Consider the following 21,220-nt stretch of genomic DNA (forward strand, 5'->3'; position numbering starts at 1 on the left):
GCAACTGTGTTTTGGGAGCAGGCACTCCTTATTGCTCTCCCAAAGAGCATGACTGGGATCCAGCTTCTCCACAGCAAAAAGCAGTGCCTCTTCTGTGTTCTTTTTAAAGAAAGAAACACACACACATATGCCATTCTCCTCAAACCCTTTGTAGTTCAACAGCACAGTCACCTCGCTAGATCCAGAAGATAACCCTGGCACAAGCAGGAGTAAAGGACAAGATCTGCTGTTCAGATCAGACATGAAAAGAACCACCCCTCCATGTCAGGTCCCAGACTCTGTTTTGAGTTTCTGACATTTAAGCTTTTACAATGGGTTACTTTGAGCAACCTGGTCTAGTGGAAGGTGTCCTTGCCCATGGCAGGGGGTTGGAACTAGAGGATCTTTAAGGTCCCTTCAACAGTTCTGTGATTCTGTGACCAGTAAAAAACAAAATATTAAAAGAGGCAAAAATACCCAACAAACCTGTACAGAGTCCCCTCTTCCCTAATTCCCTTGATTTTTTTTTTAATTCTCTCTTTGTCTCTGAAATATTTCCTTTGACCAGCATCTTTCAAGTGAATTCTTTCCATGTTCTCCTTTAATTTCAGCAGAAAAAGAAGGGGGAGGAGTGATGTGCCTGCGTAATTGCTTACATTCCCCTTGCAAAGTTAGCTGGAGTGAGTTATCTAGATAAGCTGGGAATTATTGGATGCATTCACGTCTTTCATTGACTTAGCTTACAGTCTAACCCTAGTCTGTTAACTTCCCAGACTAGAATTTTATCAGGTGCTTAACATGTGAAAAGAACAATCTTATGTATACACATTATCTTTTTATTGCTCACAGGCAGCTTACAATGTGTTTCATTTTTACTAAGCTCCAGCAGCATTTGGAAGATGAAAATAACACCCCGGTGAGCTGCACGCACAGTAGCTCTAAGCTAGGGGCTTTGGCAATGAAGATGGAGTTAGACATTTAAGTACTGGAACTAGTTTCAAGTCCTCTTTTAAATGCAAGGCTAATAACAGAGATCTTTCTTTTTCACATTGACCATTAAGGAACACTTATGCTACTGTTGGTTTTGCTTGTTTATTGGAGTTTGCAAAGCAGATCTCCAGTGTTTTAGATGTTAACAAAATGTTGAGGCTAATAACAGAAATCAGCTATATTGAAGAAGATTAGTAAACATGTGAATGGAGTGTAATTATATGGCAAGCAGCTTTATGTTAAACAGTGCTTTAAATTAACATGCTTTCTGTCAAAGCAATCATACATTCCGTATAATTAGGTTACTTTTGCTGCAAGATTAACTGAAACCAAGAAAAAGAAAGTGTTGCATTCAAATTTCCTGTTAAAATGGAAGAGAGATATGCATATTAATATCCCAGAAAGTTTCTCATTAGGAGGACTTGGCTTCATGGTGAACCGAGCAGACATTCCTAATTACAGTCCTTGTTAGCCCAATTTGTTATCTAGCTAGCTTGGAAGTCACAGCACTGTTAAAATTATCCCTCCTCTTAATTTTTTCCAGACTTGATGAAGGGCAATCCAAACAAGAGCTGGCTTGCATTCACAGGTCTTTTAGAGAGTAGTGCCAAGCTCATGAGGGAGTTCATTTACCAGTGACGAGTTTTAACCATGGACACATCCTCACATACATTGTGCAAGAGATGAGAAATTTGTGTAAACAGATGAACACAATTTTCTTTTCATAGAAGTTGCACAGTTATCATGTAAGAGGCAAACATTTCATATTTTCCACTAGTTTTCCATATGTCTGATGACATAATGGCTTCACCAGAAGCTGCAATGAATTGGAGAAAGGATTTATCACAGCTGCATTTATTTTCCTCTACTTCATGGCTTCAGCACTCATGGAGAAATTGTTTGGCTCTAAGAGGAGGATTCACTTGCCTTTCTGCCTGTAGTCCAGTATTACTATTGAATCTCCTGTGTGGAGGCAGAGGAGAAGAGATTATTATGGGGTGGAAAAAAAAAAAGCACAATAGAGAAGTCCTTTTACAGATCAGACACACTGTTGGGAGGAGGATGTGAACCTGGCCCCAGCCTCCCAACATCTCTGGGAAACCGAACCTACCTGGGAGTGGGAGTACGCTATGGCTTGGACCAGCTGCTGATGCTGAAGTGCTGCAGAAGTCTAATGAGCCTGGGGCGTCCCCAGCAAGTAAAGGATTACTTGACTACTATGGAATGATTTGAAATCTAACGTGGCCCCAATCCACTGAGAATAATGGTGCTTTGTTAATGGGATAAAATGTCTGCCACCAAACAAACCTAGCTTGGTGTAAGAATATGTGAAAAGCTTTAAAAATAAAGCTTGTCTCATTAATCCCTGCATCTGAGATGTCTGGAGCAGCCTCACATGGCTGTCCAGGACAGTGCTGGACCTACTGAGGATCCGCAGCTTTCAGAAGCACCAGCTAGAGACCCAGTATGCTGCCATGGGGCACACCAAGTGTACCTAATCTAATGCATAGTCTCAGTCTTCCTGTTGACAATCATTTACGCACAGGGAACCCTGTGCTTTCTTGTCCATAAACCTCAGAGGCTCTGAAACACTAATTGCTCTATTTTATTTGTTTCTAGCCTGCCTAGCATTTGGCAATTGACCTGGTATGGAGTAAAATCCTGGCATTTCTTCCTTCCCAAAGGATCCTGTAAGTATTTTGTACCGACCAAATGTATATTTTAAAGATTGGGTAGAAAAAAAAACAGACTATCTTATTAGGCCAGGGACAACATATTAGCAAACACCTGTTAATGTCTGGCCTCCAGTGATGAAACTATAAGCCCTAGGTTGCTAGAGCTTCCGATCCGGTCTGCCTCCAGTGGATCATCAGATAAACTTGTCAGCAAGAGCAGGGTGTGTGACAGATGGCACAGGTTTCCTTTAAATAGTTAGACTTCTCTACCCGAGGGATAACTGCAGCTTGGGGGGGTGACAAATATGCAGGATATAAATATGCCATCACAGGTTTGTGGCACAACTAGGATGAATGGATGAGACAAAAGTAGGTATTTGTATTTAGTTTGCAAACTCTGGGCTGTAAATCCTCTTAAATTTGAGTTCCATTTGTCACTGGCAATATACTGAAATTGTAGATATAAACATTATTTGTTCACTGAAAGAAATAGATACACCCTGGACTTTCATTCTTTATTTTCGAAGGCACGATAGAGCAAATGAAGTTATATTCTTGAAAAGAGGCTCAGCTTAAAGATCCTTCCTGGACACTGTAATAATAAAGGGTAGAACCTATATCTGCATTAATAGCTACCTGCAGAACACGAGCATTTTTACATTCATGCAAAACCACTGTGCCAGGACAATGAAAAATGACTTTGCATCTCACACAGTTGCCCTTTCCATCCCTTTATTTGCCACTCAGGTTTCTTCAATCTCAACAGCTGCTCAGAAGAATGAGAGTGTTGAGAATTCAATCGTATTATAGTATTTGTATTGGGCAGATTCATGTTCTGTCACATAGGCTGGGTTTCCCAAAAGCAGACTACAGGGTATTAAGGGAGCTTGGTTTCAGAGGCACATAAATACAAAAACAAAACCCAGGGAAAAAAGGTTCCTAAAACATGTTATACGTTTCTGGAAAATTCATGTAATGTTGAAGTGCTCCACAAAGAAGATTGCCGTCTAACTTTAGCTCAGCTTTAGGTGAATATGTTTCAGCAGTGGCTTCACAGGATTTTCAAGAGCCTGTAGAAGATGTGGAGGAGCACATCCATCTGTGCACTGGGCAATAACCATAAGTTTTCTCTTTTTCCTGGGAGTAATAGCTCTTATTCTTGTTGTACTGCCTTATCCCTTGCTTTACAGTATCTGTAATTCTGGCTTTGTCCCCAGTGTTTCCTAGTCAGCTGCTGGCCAAAGCTTTCTCCTCTGAAGGTCAATGAACATCAAGGCATGGATCTGTTGGAGCTGCTGAATGCTCTTAGAGCCAGCCTCCCATTCTATCACATAGAGATGAGCATTTCTCTGGACTTGGCAGAGGCCTTGTGGATGTAAAAATCTCAAAAGAGGTTTGCTCAGTGTCCCTTTGCAGGTATTTAAATCACTGGTGCAGTGGGTAGTTGTTGCTAGTTACAGCTCCTATCCAGATGCATTTCAAACTGTTGAGCTGAAACAGCTGCTGAATGTTGTTCTCTGTTGTTTTTTTTCCAGGTGAGTTAGATGGAAGACAAATGAATCTGCTTTGTCTTCAAATGCTGGTGCCAGGGAAGAGACCTCATCTGAAATGTTGCTCTGCCTGATGTGGAGAACTTTGATCCAGATTTCTCCTGAGGATCTGGTTGTCTCACCAGGAATAAAACCCAAGGGAAAACGGCTTTGCTTTATTTGTGAGCGTTCTAGTTTGACTGTTGTAACATGAGATCAGTTGCCTGTATGTTTTTTTTCTGCCCATTAGGGAACAGGAGAAGCTATCGCACAGTTCCTCTTTGGTACTTGGAACCTGCAGCCAAATACTTGGCTGAGGTGAATTTATGGCAATAAAAGAATCAGCCCATTGTTTCAAATTATCCTCTTTGGAGTTTCTGTATTGCTCAACATTGTCTAGTACTCTAGAAACTCTGGGATTTAAAGCAAAAAAAGTCATTACTGGTACTATTTTCTGTGCCTCTCAGGCTGTGCAGCTGGGTTGCCTTAGTTACCACCAATCCAACTGTGCAAGGGGAGGGAGAGGTACATAAGAGATGATACATTTTTAAAACCTCCAATACTGTATGAAACAATTTGTCTATAAATAATAAAAGAAATTTAAGGTCTGGCATCCTTTGGTTATTATTCTGAAAAGGAAAAACAAGGTTATATTATTCGGCAGCCTGGATTTTTCAGCTCTCAGAAATGATACTGCATCTTTTTGGTCAAGTACTGGACATACAGCTTCAAAAATTACTTGCTTGAAATGGAAGGCTGCCATCCATAGACTTTGGAATAAGTTGGAACTGAATGTAACTTTAAGGGTGAAAAAGAGTAAATATTTATATAGCTGTTTTTAGGATTAGTGGTAGTGGCCTGAGGCTATAAGGAAAGTGAAAGAGAGCCCATATAAAGCATGGTATGCTGTGGGACAAGTTTCATTTGCAGCCTAGAGTCTGCCACAGGATGTAAATCCAAAAGGAAAGGAGGCTTGCCATTCATGTGGAGCTATTTGTTAATCACTTCTCACACCTTTGACTAAACACAACTTATCTTGCCACAAACTCAGCAAGATTTCTTTCTTCAAGTGGGAAGGAAAGAAGCTTCCCTGGAGCCTTTCCCTTTGGGTAGAAGCCTGGTCAGAGCAGCTCAGGTAAGGTGCTCTGCCTGGCAGATGCTGCCAGCATCAGGTCCAATTGCTTGGTGGCTACAGGTGTTAGTGGAGAAGGTGTTTCCAGATGTGCTATAGGGACCTACTGAACAATTGCGTTACTCAAACTGTGCCTTTGGGGGACCAAGCAGGAAGCAGAGGAGAGGGCAGAAGTGCCCTTCCACATATCCTTTCTGGTGGACAGGGTGGAGGATCTGGAGAAATGGAGAGGTTTGTCTTCTACCACCACAGATCGTTTTGCTTTCTGTGGTTTGTTTTTTTCTTTCTGCAGGGTTATTTTAACTGCATCATCTCCATTATTGTGATGGGAAGGTGATACAAGAAAGGGTAGAATGAAAAAAAGTAAGTGGAGCCATTTTTGTTGTGAGAAGAAGGGTATGCTGGAATCATGTCTTCATTCAGTTTGCACCTCTTTTTATTCTGGCAATGCTGAACCAAAGATTTATCTCAGTCAGGAACATATTAAGACTCCAGCACACTGTAATTTTGAATAGCTTTCCTCTGGCTGTGATTCAATATTTATTGTGGTCTTGTTATCAATACCAGCTTAAGGAGGTCCTACCCTTCTGCTGGGTGGACACAGCTAAGAAATGAGTCAGGAAAAAAAAAAAATCAGTGTTGAAAACAGCCCCTGCTTGCAAGAAGCCTTGATTGAACAACCTGGTCTAGTGGTAGGTATCCCTGCCCATGGGAGGGGGGATTGGAACTAGATGATCTTAAGGTCCTTTCCAACCCTAACTATTCTATGATTCTATGAAACAGGCGTGCGTGGTAGAATAAGAGGGAGTGAGGGGTGGTGGGCAGGAGCTTATTGCCAAAGCTCCCATACTGTCAAACTGTAGCCTCAGATACTGTGGAGTTGCCAGGTATCATGGTACAGCTTGAAACTTCTTTTATCAGTGCACAACAAATCCAGGGACTATAGCTAGTCCTGGGCATGAACAGCAGAGGATGCATGTGTAGTAGCAAGAGTCTGCACAAACATGGGGAACTGTAACTCAGCGCAGTGTCCCACACATGGATGAAAACATTGTGTAACTGTTAAGGCCATGATTTTGTGAATCCTTTGAAAAACATGAAGTATTTATGGAGAGGCAGACCCACCACGCACAGGAGATTGCCACAGATTGCAAGAGCACACCAGATACTTATGGAGGATATTGTGCGTGCTGTGTTTACATATATTCTCTGAGGTAACATTTGTGTTATCACAACTGGGGGATGCTTTTCAGCTTTTCTCTGTGCACAGAAAAGAAAGCTGAGTGTTTGTCCCAGTTTCTTTAGAAAGCTCTTAAATTAACATTTCTGAAGTGGGCATATTTAGTCAGCTGTTCAAAATGCGTCCAATTTGTGCAGTTAATTTGATCTCTGTTTGGCATGACCTTTTGCCCAATCGATTAACACCTTGCAAATCAAATTAACTTCATTCTGATTATCTCCAGCTTACACATCTCCAATTTAGGCATACTCTAGGCCTGAAATTACTATTATGTACTCAGTGATGAAGAAATCTGACACCTAGATGTATAAGCTATCAGATCTCATGCAAATACCTATATTGTCTTGTTGTTATGATGTGGTCTTTGATTAGTAATAGCTACTGTTTATGTGATGCCTCTTAAACCAGAGCTAGTGCAGAAATGCTGCAGATCTGTTTCAATTTACCAGCAATCCTCATCTTGTATCACATTTATGCAAGAATAGAATACGGCCAAAATTTCCAAACATGGACATGTAGAGCAAGCATCTTATTTGCAAAGGTATCAAGTGGTGAAGCTGGTTATTCAGCACATTTGAAAGTCAATCTGCTGCTTTTGGGTAGCTGAGAGTACGAATGGTGAGAGACTAGCTACAGACACTCTGCTTTGGCTTGACAGGCATGTGAGACTTCACAAAATGCATCAGGCATTAAATGTTCCCTGAGAACAGAGGGAAGTTGTCTTATTTATTTTCAGAGGTGTTTTTGCAGCATTTTTTCTTTCATCAGAAAGCTAGCGTAAGAAATTGCAAATGTTCACACATTTGTCCTAAATAAAATACATGCGTTTTCCTGATGGAAACACTTTCATCCTCAAAAACATAATCTTGACTGAGAAGGGAGAGAGGAAACCAGGTGAGAAATAATAACAATATAATACCATGCCAAACCCCCAAAGCTGCTTCATCAGTTCTTTATTCTTTTCACTTGTTGAATGTGTCCTCCTAAACTACTTTTCTTTTTCTAACTGCCCATTTCTCCAAGGAAGCTGCCTTTCATTTTCTTTAAGTCACTACTGATTATGCCACTACCAAAGTAGAAGGCAGATGTTCTCAAGAGTTTGTAAAACTTTCTGAAGTGCTGTTTTACCCACAGAGGTGCTGTGATGCTTTCACTTGGATACACTAATGCCTTCCTATAAATTGTCAGTAAATTGCAGTTCCCTTGACAAACACTATATAATGCAGGTGTAAAAGTTTCAGCCAGAGAGATTTGGCTCCTCTGGAACCTTGTTTGAGAAGGAGTTCAAATTCCAGCGATTATGCTGGTGATATTTCTTGAGCCACATTAGTGAAACCTGGCCCTTTATCTGGTGGGATTGGGATTGTTGCTCCAATTTGTTCTGTTTCTTAGTAATTGGTTAGGACCTATCAATCTCTATCAGACACCCAAATACCACACCCACAATGTACAAGTGTCCCCTTCCAGGTTGGACAAGGCTTTGAGCAACCTGTTCTAGTGGAAGGGGCCCCTGCCTGTGGCACGGAGTTGGAACTGGATGAGCTTTGAGGTCCCTTCCAACCCAAACCATTCTGAGATTCCTCTCCCACCTGCCTAGGCAATCACAGGAATTCATTTAGATCATATTTTTTCATATAGATAGAAGTGAAAAACAAAACTTGGACTGACCCCATATAACACGGTTGAGGAACTCCCCGAAGTTGTAGAAAGAGATGATGATGGCAATGCTAACGGCAAAAAAGGCTGCTAGCCCGGCTGGGCTGAACAAAGCAAAGAGCGGATATACCCACTCTCCCGTTACAGAATAAATCCACAGGACCCTGGGCAAGGAGAGAAATGACCTTTGGTTAAAACCATTCAGTTAGAAGAACCACTTCATGATTTCTAGCTCCTGAAGGGCCAAGTTATCAAAACAATCTTGATACAGAGGAAATTAGCTCAACTGTCAATACATCTCCTTGGCATTTGGGCTATTTGCTGTGAAGCACACTTGAGCCGCTGCTGAATTAGATGGGTTTCAGCACAGTTTGAAATGCACACAATGTTCTGCTCTTCACCCTGGTGGCACTGGCTATTAACAGCTGCAAAATAACGATAAAATAGAAAAATGCTTACAAATAGGGATGGCACTTGACTATTCTAAGTGAAGCTTATTCAAATGAGCTCTCACATATGTGTTTGCTCTTTAGTTACAACAGCTTTTCAGCCCCAGCCATATTTCAAGGGTCTGTGAAGGCAAAGTGCTGTTTCTCGCTGTCTCTATCCTGACACTGTTGACCACTGTTTTGGGGAGTGGGAAGAGGGTTTCAGGAGGCAAGAGGGTGAGGACAATTCTCCAGCACATTTCCTCTTGGTCTAAGGGGAGGAAGAGAAGAGGAGCAGATAGGTAGGAAACAGATGTAGCTGCTTTGCTCCTTTGTGCCAAAACCATTTACAAAGCACTCTCTGAAAAAGGGAAAGAAGGTTAAGGAAAAGGATAAACATGCCTGCTTCACAGGGCTTCTTTTCTTCTGTTTAGACCCTTTCTTTCTGCCTTTTTCTTCTCTCAAAAAAACCCCATCTTGTAGTGGCTGTCAGTCCACTGATATTATTTTCATTATTTATGGCTCCTAAGTGTGGTTGGTAGCAAATGCCTGGACTGAAGAATATAAAAATGGTCCCTATTTATTAAATAATGGCTGAAATTTAATATATTTGTAATCAATATGTAAAGAACATAAAAAATAGGGTGGGTCTCTAGTGATTGTGATGAGGATATTATTTTAATGATAATTTCCCTAAAAAGAACCTTTGGGTCCAAAAAGTCCTAAAAGGTTTAATTATTAATTAAAAAAAAAACACATCTGAAGACCATAGCATACTTTTCACCACCAGTGCCTACACAGGAATGCAATCCCACTCTCTGATGGCACCAAGCCTGTTAGCTTACACTGGGCATCATGCTTCAAAGGGAAATGACAAACAGGCTGCCCCACCAGCCTGAAACTGTCATGAAACTGAGGAATGGGAGAGTGATAAGGAAAATACTGCTACTACTACTACTAATAATTATAGTGTGAAAAAATGATTTCTCCTTTCTTTAGGTAGAGAAGGAAGGGGTAGGGCATAAAAAGGTGCCTTAAAGAGAGATTTGCTAATCCCCACCTAAGGGATAGAGTGAAGAAATGGAGGGGGGTGATAGTGCAGCTGTCTGGGCTGAGCATGGAAATGTTAAGGGTTGAGATTAATTTTCATGATTTAAGGTTCTTTCATCAAGCAAACAAGGCTGTGAAACAGCTAAGTAATTAAAAAGAAAAAGCCTGCACAGAAGGCCACAGAGAGGCTGAGCAGAGGCACTGAAGACTGGGTGCTAGCTGGAGCCCATGCAAATGTCAGCATGTGTTCTTCACTGCACAGGGCTGATGTTTTCTTAATGTGCCTCTAACAGTAAAACAGAGTGATAGCTGCCTTTTTATAACAAGGAACTAGATTATCTTGATGCAGTTTGGCCAGCTGGTGTGCCCAGACTCAAACACTCCAACCCGTATTTTCAAACCTAAACAAATGACTCTGCAGGAGCACTAAAGCACTTTCAGCTATCTGGCTTGGTAGAAACCCAGTGTGTTTCCGGGTTTTTTATCCTGGGACATACCTCCAGATATACCTGAACTTACTCATTTGACCACAGAATGGTTGACAGGTTTTGGTTTTATTTTTGTTTTGGTTTGTTTTGGGTTTTGCTAGGGATTTTATAAAATGCAACCCACATCTTGCAAATGCATAGTGCTCATTACTCATGGGCAACCAACTATTAAATATACATGCAGGATCTGGAAGCTTATTATTTTGAAGATTTCATTTTACCAAGTTTCATTTTTTTACCAAGATTGTACCTTGAATATCAGTGACTGAGACAGAAGCAGAAAATATCCAGAATTATTGGGAGAATAGATGGAGATAACAGCTCTGGGCATAGCCAAATTTGCCAAACTGCTATAGGACAGAGAACAGCATTTAGATACCAAGGAGAGGTGATGTGCTGTCATAGTACAGGTGGATAAAACTGGTGAATTTATCCTGTCCTCTTGTTACCTGTCCATGAATGTTAGCAGGACCACCACATTCACTGAAGGGGGAAAAAAGTCATCTCTAGGGAATTATTCAATGGGATGATCCAAAAAGAATAAAGTAACATATTGCCTACATATGATCTCTCTGAGACTGGTCAATTCTAAATTAAAAAGTTGTGAACTGAAAATGAGCATGCAGTGACTGAAAAAGAATTTGGTTCCTATCAGAGATGGAATATGGACCTATTGCAAGAAAGTCATCAGTCTCTAAGTTTAAGTAGTGGGGTTTTTTGTATTTTAGTTTTGTATACAAAGTGCAACCTATAATGATTTATATTTCCTTGAATATGAAAGTTTTCACTTTTCTCCAAAGACGCATGCAAAATTGTGAAGATTAAGATTTATTTTATACTAATCTATTACCACTGAAATGGTAAAGGTCAATCTATTGTTATTTCCTTTTTAAGATTTAAAAATGCCAGTTCTAAAATATATGTATTCTTCACTGTTTTCAGTGTGATGACTCCAGGAGTAAGGCATTACTTAATGCAACCAGGAGGTGCAAGTTCCATCTTTGCAAGAATTAACTAACATGCCTAAAGGTTCTCTAAACCCTGATGCCCCACAGCTGAAAGCCACCTTTCCATTTTGAACACTATGGGTATTCAAAGCTGCAGTGAAACCCCACTCAGAGGCAGGTATCTCATGTAAGACATCACTGGCTGCTTGGCTTCTCTACTGCCTAGCAGGGACCAGTCAGTTCTCAGCACATCCACACTGGGGAAGGGGAAGCTCAGCAATGACAGTGACAGTTCAAGGAGAGACTTTTAGGAAGGAGTGCTGCTTGTGAAACATAAGATGCCCAGATGGGGCTATTAATTCACCAGGTTGCAGAACCAACAGTGAACTATTTACATGTGTTAAGATTTCAGTGCACAGGCTAAGAATTTTTTTCTGCTGGTTGAACCCTTTCTCTGTGGTTGCAGTTAACTGAGACAAGGAAGCAAAAATAAAGCAGACAGCAGGTTCCTTGCTGCTTCAGGAGGAAAGAAAGCAACAGTATTGAAATCCTAATATCTTTAACCCAGTTATCAGGGCCCTGAGACACAGGGGACAAGTGCTCTCAGGGACCACCTTCCACTCAGGATCACAGCAGCACCATGAGACATCAAGACAGACAAGGTACTGCAAGGACTCAAATGTGTTGATACTTGTATTGATTGTCACCCCTTGGATTCAGGTCCCAGCATGAGCTGTGTCTCTTGTGGGGTGGAATTGCACTGCTGATAGGGGCTTTAGGGAAAAGCATGGCACTCATGGCTGCATTAGCTGCCTGCAGAGCTGTTTGGTCTCAAGGACAGTAAAAACCAAATGCTGTCAGAAGGCAAGCAAAATTAAGCTGGATTTAAGAAACTGGGTGAACCAGAACATAGAAAAGGAATTTAGGAAGCTGTGATTGTAATCCTGTTACGCTGTAGCCTGGATTAGGATAAATGGCTCCTAACTTGGATATGTAACATAGCAGTGAAGTCCACTGCTTCGCCAGCCACCCTGATGGTTTTCGAGTCACAGGAACATTTCATCTGTGCAGTTTATTTTCTATTCCGGATTTTCATTTGGTGGCCTGAAGGCAGTCTCTAGGTGAGGTGAGAGTGGGAACTGGTGGGCGGGAATGGGAAGAATGGGCACGCTTATAGTCCCAGTAACTTCTCAGAAATCTTTGCATGAGGGTAAGTAACCTCCCTGCTGACCAGTTGTTCTGTACCCTCCGCCCTAGGGCCTGGCTGCTTCCTGCACTCTGGAAAGTGATATTGCAGCATACCCTGAAAGTGTACGGACTCATTCTTGAGCTGAGTCTCAATGTAAGTCATCTTCAGAGTGGTCTGAAGCTTTGACAGGTGCCCATACTCAGATGGAGCAGGCAGTGCCTCCAGACCACTGCATCCAGGATGCAACGAGCAGGAGTGGATGCAAAACCAGCTCCAGAGGTGCATGACAAACACAGGAGGTGAGGGGGTGGCTATGGGCTGGGGGGTGTCTGGTGAGGGATAATGTGTTCTCTCAGGATCACCCTGCAACAGGTTGGAGATCAGCTGTGGTACATAGCTAGAAATGTAGGCGGTGTCCACCGGTGGAGTGGGGCAGATGCCTCCCTGCTACCCGTCAGTGTGCACCTGGCTCTGGGTATCATTTTCTGTCTCAAGTTTCTAAACCCAGCCATGTGTCCCTGCCAAATACCAAGCTGGGTTTTACTCCTCTTCTGATCCCATGACCCCAAGACCTTTGAGATTTGGAGTTTCTGCAGTGAGCAAGACAGCGAGCAGAGGTAAACTCGATGGCACTGTTAGATGTACTGGGTTAGAAATAAAAACCCAGCCTGGAGAAATAACTCAAAGTACCCCAGAGTTCATGGCAATTTAATTGCTTTTCTAAAAGAGGCCCTATAAGAGCAGGAGATAGTAGGTATGGTCCCAGGACCAGTACTGTGTTTGAAGAAACCTGCCCTGCCTCTGTCTGGAAATAGTTTTCATGGGTCTCAGCTGAAGTTTGAATGACTTCTCTCCACAGAACAGACTGCTGTCTCCCATGTGCCTGGGAGGGGATCTAACTCTAAGTACAACATTTGGCCCTGTTTTGCAAACTAGATCACTTGAAGAAAGTGTTTTAAAAGATGTAATTCTTACCAGCTGATATACAGAAAGCTGACAAATCCCAATAGGATCAATCCCTTCTTCTTTGCTGGGTAACGGTGAGGCAAGGCAAGGATTTCCAGGACAGCAAATGGCAATATAGCTGTGTGCTGAGGAGAAAGAAAGTGTCAGTAATCAGTCATGGTGCCTCTCCTTTGGTCATTGCTGATCACAACGCTCACGAGCCTGCCTGTGAGCAAAGGCACTGTATATAACTGTATACAAATGCACAAAATTCTTATATTTTTTTTATAGTGAAGTAGTGCCCCTTCAGTAATGAGCATGGAAATTTTCTTGTTAGTGTGCTGTAAAAAGTGGGTAATGGAGTCTGCCTGTAGAATGACCTGCATTCCTTCATAATACATGAGCTTCCCTTTTACATTTTGTAATACAGTAACTTTTTTGGTAATTCCATTAGAGTACAGAAGGTATAGAAGCCTATTGTTATGTACGTTTGAGGATGTCAAAAGTGTCCCCTTGTTTCACCTCCTTGAACTCACTAAGCAATTGTTGAATTGCCTTCATATTCTCCTCAAGTCATTATTGTATTTTATATATTGAAACATTATTTACTCCCTTGAATTGCAGTTTGTTGTGCTTCTCTTTGTAAACTGAAAACGTGGAAGTAATCATGCAGAGGACTTAAGTTAGCTGTGATATGAGATGATGAAGGAACTTTAAAGATGCTTAGCCAAGGGTTAGCAGTGTCAGCTTGCTGGAGAAGGTTTGGGTTTTTTTTTTTAATTCTCTTATGTTCAAAGAGTTTAATCATAGAATCATAGAATGGTTTGGGTTGGAAGGGACCTTAAGGTCATCTAGTTCCAACCCCCTGCCATGGGCCTGGATACCTCATGCTAAGTTTGAATTATATTAAGTTTGAACTGTATTAAGGGGTTTGAATTTCTAGGGCATTTATGATGACAACTGAGCATGGAGGAATTTTAGCACAGGACAGGACAGACTTGGTGGCACTGCCTGTTTTGTGATGGGGAGCTGCCTCCAAGAGGGATGCTTCTCACTGCTGGGGAGGCTGGAGGCAGAGCGTAAGTCCTTCCGGGCTCAGTTATCAAACAGACAGTGCAGGGGATTTGGAATGCCTCAACTTGTTGGGTGATTTGTGGTGAAACATCCCCACTAAAAGTTTTGTAATAGTCCCTGTGCAAGCAAACGGTAGTTTGAAGTTGCAATACCTAGCACAGAAGGCTTAAACAATGCTGGGGAATAACACAGCAAAAACAGTCAATGAAGTGCAACAAGAAAAGACTATAGCAACAACTGTAGCTGACTATTTGGTTAAATTTCTGCTAATTAAGCAAATAATTTAATGAGTAGATGGAGAGGGGAAAGGGGGGAGCACAGCAGAGAGAGACAGACATTTAAACAGAAAAAAACCCCAACAAACCCAAACTAATGATTTTTTTTTATTTTGTTTTTCTGTGAAGGCACAACCTGCTGGGTATGCTGTATGGTATGAAGTTTCCTCTTGTCTGAGGGAAGTGGTTCTGGTACCTTAAATGTGCATTTGTCAGAAGTGGTGCTGAGTATCTGATTTAGTGGTATGGTGTCAAAGTTTTGTTGCTGTATATTCACAGTATATGTTGCCACAAATGCACATGAAAATCTTTAAATGTATATTGAGCTACATACAGCATGCATGAAAACATTATTTATCTATTTGTTTAAGAGGCAGACATCCATTTTTGTCTGCCATTGCCAAGTGTCAGCTCTCTGGAAGCTGTGTGTCCTCCCTCAGGCCCTGGAGGAGCTGCTATTCATATCTGGCTGTCCTACTACCAAAATAACCCTTCCATCTCAGTTATCATTTTTCAGAGAAAAGAGATAGAAAAGATTTATTGGATGTTCCAGCTTCTCTCACTCATTGCCACTGAGACTTTTCTCTGTTCTGTTTCACAAAGATTCTTCAGCTTGGTTGGTTGCAGAGGTCTCATTGTATCAATACAAGTGATTCCTGGATTCATTTAACCATTAAAATGTCTTCGATGCACACACTTTTCATACATAATCCCTCTGTCTTTTAGTTAGAAATCTATGTGCCAGGCTGCTTTTAGAATAATTTCCATAGGTGTTCAATAGTTTGTCTTTGAATAGGCCAAAATACTCATGCAAGACAGCAATGATGGAAAACTTGCACTTAGTCGTCCCTTTAAGGCTTTAGCCTTTTGCAGTGGATTTGTCCATTATCTGAAATGGATATAAGTTCTGGTTTTCATCTGACATCCAGTGGGCTACAAAGATCCTTTGGAATATATAAAATGTTCTTGCTAGTCTTTTCATTAATTTAAACACTTTCAACTACTCTAAGCTGGTTGTTTCAGCTGCATTATTGCTGTTCTAAGAGGGATTTTGTAGGATTGACCTGGTGAAATAATCCTTTGTTGAAGTGAACAGTTTTTAGATGGGGGTTATTATATATACTTATTTCCTTAGTTTGGGCCTTTTTGTTCTCAGACTGAATGTTAAATATGTGCAAGTCTGCATTATGATGCTGCCTTAATAGCAAAAGTGTGTGGTGTTCTGGGATGGTATTAACAGGAGTATTGAGTGTTAAGAAAGATCTGGGAATTAGCTATGATGCTCTGCTTGAATTGATGAGGTTTTGGCTGGCACTCTATCTCTGATTTAGGGCACCCCATTTTGAAAGGGGCAGACAATGTGGAGCATGCCCAGAAAAGGACAGCACAAACAGCAAGAAATTATGAACAGGAAATCAGTTCAAGGACTGGCACAGAAGTCAGGGCTGAATGTGTTGGTACATTTAGAGAGAAAAGGAAAATGAAAGGTTTTAAATGAGAGAGGTTTCAGAGGCTTAAGAGGTTGATACAGTGATGATTGAATGGGTGAGTTTTCCATGTCCATTGCAGATATGACCAAGGGCAATTGGCTCATTTTACCTCAAGAGGAGAGATGCAGCTTTATACTGGGAAATATGCAGCAAGGGCAAATAGGAAAATGACCATGCAGGGAGCTGGGCAAGTCCTTTTACACAAGCTAGAGGAGAAGTTGAGTGTGATTCTGCCAAGCACCTCTGAACCAGCCTCAGTTTTTCTCTGCCAAGAGCTATATGGTCTGAAGCAAATGCACATGTCCAGAAACAGGATGAAAGCGTGGAGAAAGGAGGGCTGTCCTCTTCTGACACGAATAAGCTATCATGGCTAAGACCACTAATGTCTCCACTTGCTTAGCTGATTTCTTTCTCCATCCATGCATCTTTGAGCTGCCTTATAGTATGTGAATCCCTCAGGAAAGCGGGAAGAGGAGAAAAAAGCAGAGCTTTGGACCTTATTTACAATTTCTCGTTTGCCTCACAGGCATGAGCGGCACTGCACTGAATGATGGCTGGAGGCACCCTGCAGCAGCACACCAACAATATGTGAACAGCATGGTACGGTCACAGGCAGTAACAAGCTGGGAGTAACGAGGGGAAATCCACTACTCTAGCACACTCATTGGCACCATAGAGGAGAAGCAACTGGTAATGGTTACAAAAGACAGTTGGGAGCACTTCTTTTTATTCTGTCTTGACTTAGAAAATGCTGATTTGCTTAGCTAGTCATCTTTTGGCGAGCTCCTCCACTTACGGAGAAGCTGGAGAAAATAGTCGGGGGCCCATAAATCAAAAGATGTTTGAAAATTACTGGCAAAGCTGGAAAGTTTGGCTGCTTTTGGAAATAGCCAAGAGTTTATTGGAAGGGGTAGGTTGAAATTTCTGTTCTGCCTGATTCACAGGGGCTTGAATTTGAGCTTTCCACTGCCTACAAGAGTCCAGGAGTGGCCCTGTTTGCTCCTTGCTTTGTGAACAGCTTGTTAGAGGTGTTGGATCTACCCTGATTTGGGAAAAGAAAAAAAAAGACAAAACAAAAATTGTTGTGGCATAGAAGTGTTTTTTTCTCAAGTCTAAGATGGCACTGGCCCATGACTTATTAAAATGTGTGCTGTGTCTTCTGTACAAATAATTGTATCCTTTAAAATATTTTGCTATATAATGCTCCAGTTGTATTTATTATTACAGTTTTAGCGTATTCCTAGTTAGAGAGAATCACTGTGTATATCAAATCAACATGCTTTTTTGTAGGGCCATTTAAACTTGCCATGCAAATGCCTTCTTGAGATAAGATTTTTACAACAGTTCTCCGCTACTTCATGCACCCCCAGAATGAAAAGTTTTTTGGTTTAGAATTTTTCTCTTCTGGACAGAAAACTTCTTTTCCTCCCACTTCCTTCTCATGTACACATACGCCCCAGGCCCACTAAGTATGTAGGAAAACTTTCCCTTGCATTTCTGCTATCCCTGGGTCTACTGGTGACTTCACATGTTTCTGCCAATCCCAGTTTGTCCATTAGCAGTAAAATCACAGTGGAATTTCTACAGAATAGTCAAGCATGTTTATGAGAGCAGATGCATATTTATACAGCAGACACCAGAGTAACGTGTGGTTGGCTACAGGGTGCAAAGCCTGCCCTTTGCCTATGACATGCAGTTTGCTTTCCAAATGATTTCCTTCTCACAGCCGATAGACGTTGATTTTGGCAGCATTGTTAGTGATAGACCATATGTCATGGCTAATCATAGCTGCTGATAGGCTTTAAAGACTTCTCATATCCTTCTCAATAAAAAAGAAGTATTTTCTCATTCGAGTTATTTTTACCATAGGTCTCTAGTGCATAGTCATTAGATATACTTTCAACCCTATTTAGCTGAGTTTTATATCCTTAAACCGACAATTGTCTAAAGACTGCAGTATTTGTAGGGGCCAAATTAAAATATACAGTTTTGCCTCTTGCTTTAAAGAAAACCTAATAATTAAGCTCAGATTGACACAGATCAAAACATTGGCAAAAAATTGCTGGAAACAGTGACTCATTTTTTTATTTCAATTAACAGTTTCTCAGTTTCACATATAAACAGTGAAACTGTCAAAAGTAATTATCACAGAGGGAGAAAAAAACTATTTCATTCCAAGGTAAGGAAAATGGGCTAAAACAATAGCTGTGTGTGCTGATCAGGCTGTCAGTGAACTGAACTGAAACTGAGAGCTTTTTCCTTCTCTTGGCAAGAATCCTATTAGTTCTTATTTTTATGTTATTTGAAATATTAATATATTTACTTCTCTAATGATGTCTGTTGAGGAAAGCTTTCAGCTTACAAATTTTGTAAGGACAGAAGTATCTTAAATGCCTTTTTTAAAATTTATTTTTACAATGGAAGGATAAAAGTTACGGGATTTTCAAAATTATCAGACACATTTTGTAAACTAATCACATTTATTATCTGAATTCTGATCCCAAACAATCCTTTGTGGCTTTTTATTTTTGGCTTTTACTATGATTTTTAACTTGGGTTTGGTTTTTTTGCTTTTACCCTGACAAACTCAGGTGAATCTGAACTAGTTGTAAAATTGCAACATTCTTTTTATTGCTCATAAACTCTGGCATATAAATACAGTGTGGAGAAAGTTTCTGAAATGTATGCTGAGCTGTATCTGAAATACTGACATGTTAACTCATCTCCCGTGGAGAATTAAATTATAACATTGTCCCGCTTCTTTATTTTTGTTTCCAGCCCTATGGTGTATGTTTCCCAGAATCTGTTTCAGGTTCATGAGTTTAAACTGAGATAAATAGTCCTCTCCAGATATATCTCCACTCTTTGGTAAGTCCATATGGAATTTTTACTCCCCATGTTTTGAGAATTTGTGTATTTATTCAGTTATATCTTCATTTTGCTGTTGAGAATATAAGTAAAAACAAGTTTCCTGGGGCTAAGAAGACAGGGTTGGGTAGAGGCTGTGTTCAGCTGCAGGCTCCAGTTTAGGCTGAGTTTTAAGCCTATGAATAATCTCCCCAGAGCTGCTGAGATCACTTGTACTCTTAATGAGTGTGTCTCAGTTTGACTTGGTTTGACCCTGTTTGACTCCAGAGTGAAGGAAATGATGCCTCGGTTGACCATAGCTGTTTATTTCTAATTTGTCTGCATTTACATACCCTCTGTGTCTGCTTTCCATTAACATGTGGGACTTTAGCAGGGGATTTTTCACAAACAGCTACCACTGGCCAAACTAAACTCCACTGGGCACAGTTCGACGCCATCAAGTGCTTTGAAAAACTGCCCATGTTTCTCCTTTCAGACAGATTTCCCGCAGAGCTGGTGTGCTGACAACCACTTGTGGCCAATACTCATGCTTGTATCTTCTCCATCGCTATGTTACTGCAAAGAAAAAGTAAAAACCCGCTTTGGTGCTGTCTGAAGAGGCTCATTAAGACAGTGTTCGTTAGTTGACCCTTGAGGTATTTACTCAGTTATTCAACTCTTTGTTGGGAAATGTCCTCTTGTCTATGGAAATTTCCTTGGGTTGGATGCTTTCATAAACAATTATAGCCTGTGTTATCTGAGCATAATAAAACTAAATGGCTTCCTGTCACCATAACCTCTATTTAGTTTTATACTCCTCATAATTTTTGAATCTCTGTGTGCGCTCTCCTTTCTTGGCTTCATTTTGGAGCAAGTTCCCTCTTTTGATTTATTTTGCTACGACGCTGCCTTCATTCAAATGCCTTTTTTAAAATTTTCTTTTGTAATCTGTTCTTAGACGTTTTCTTCCTCACTTCACCTCTTTATTTTTCAGGGCAGGAGGTCCTTAAGCACGATCGTTCATTTAATTTCTTTAACTAGTACACTGCCGTATTTAGCTAAAGAAATAATTCTCTCTTAGAGTCACTACCTGTCCTTTATATTCTCACCATCGGTGAATTTTCAAGGATTTTCAAGAGTGGGAGGTACAAGGAGTCCTGTTACTGAGCAGGTGTGGTGACAAATTAGTCAGGAAGCTATTGCCCAGTTTAACTCCAGCAGTACTCCTCTCTGAATGATCCTGTCTCTGTTTCCGTTTCCACTACTGTTTCTACCTTTTCCAGGTCCATTCATGCTGACTGGAAAAGCAACACTTATTTTCTTCCCCTGCGCTTCAAGAGACATGTAGTTACTTTGGGAGCATTACTGTGACAAACATTAGATCAATTGTATGATCAAAGGGGTAAAAGAGCTTCAGAGATAACATTTCCTGCACACACACATGGATTTTTGGAAACAAGGCCCTGGCTGAATATCCTATTGCTTACTAGCAAATGGTTTGTCTCCGTGTCCGTGCCAGAATTTTAATTGCATTTCTCCCTGACATTAGATACGTAGTCTAAGAAACTGATGTTGCACTGCAGCTGGGAGCTGACATGAGACTGAAATGACACATCCTCTGCTGTGGAATATTCGTCTCCAGCTGTTCCTTCACGGGGTGGGTTGCAGAGACTGCACCTGTGCACGCCAGGGTAGCAGCAGCCCAGGAGGAGTCCCTGCCATAACATGTGTCTGTGAAACACATACTTTCTCCCTGGGGAAATGGGCTTATGTCAGCAAAAATGGAAACTTCAAAAAAATATATATGTAGTCTGGGAAAAGAGAAGTGTCTTTGCTCTTAAATGTGTGGGGTGATTAATTTCACGTGCCATATCCCTCACATACACACTTTTTTTCTTTGCCAAAAGTTGAGTATAATTGGAAGCCTATGAATGTCCATAGTTGCCAGACAGCTTAAAATTGAGATACTGTGAAATGCAAACAAATGGAAATGTTTCTTTCTTGTGTAAATAGGCAAGAATTATTAAGCTTTGAATAACAGTTGCAAGGAGAATCGTTTAAGATGGTCAAAGATGAGCCTGAAGTGGTTCTTGTGTACACTCCTGGAGTAGGAATCCAATTAGAGTGGCCAGGACAATGGGGTTCTGCTCCACACACTGGTTTTGCCACCCTCTTCGCTGGTTAATGGTGCAGCAGCTTCCTGAAGTTGTTGTAGGAAAATGTAATCCTTTGCACAGATGCCCTCACATTGAGTAATTTGTACTCATATAACTTATTTTCTTTTT

At 41.0% G+C, this 21,220-nt stretch overlaps 1 protein-coding gene across 1 annotated transcript in view; it reads right to left on the bottom strand.

The window, feature by feature from the left end:
* Positions 1 to 1,888: 1,888 nt before the first annotated feature.
* Positions 1,889 to 21,220, bottom strand: part of ADTRP (androgen dependent TFPI regulating protein) — a 31,985-nt gene continuing 12,653 nt past the window's right edge. Inside the window, exons 4-6 of the mRNA XM_005149897.2 lie at positions 13,280 to 13,395; positions 8,215 to 8,366; positions 1,889 to 1,932 (exon numbers count right to left, since the gene is read on the bottom strand). Coding sequence (XP_005149954.1) covers positions 1,889 to 1,932; positions 8,215 to 8,366; positions 13,280 to 13,395 — 312 coding nt within the window. The remainder of the gene's footprint in view (positions 1,933 to 8,214; positions 8,367 to 13,279; positions 13,396 to 21,220) is intronic.

The sequence above is a fragment of the Melopsittacus undulatus genome, chromosome 1 (genome assembly GCF_012275295.1).
Source record: "Melopsittacus undulatus isolate bMelUnd1 chromosome 1, bMelUnd1.mat.Z, whole genome shotgun sequence".
Taxonomy (NCBI): Eukaryota; Metazoa; Chordata; class Aves; order Psittaciformes; family Psittaculidae; genus Melopsittacus; species Melopsittacus undulatus.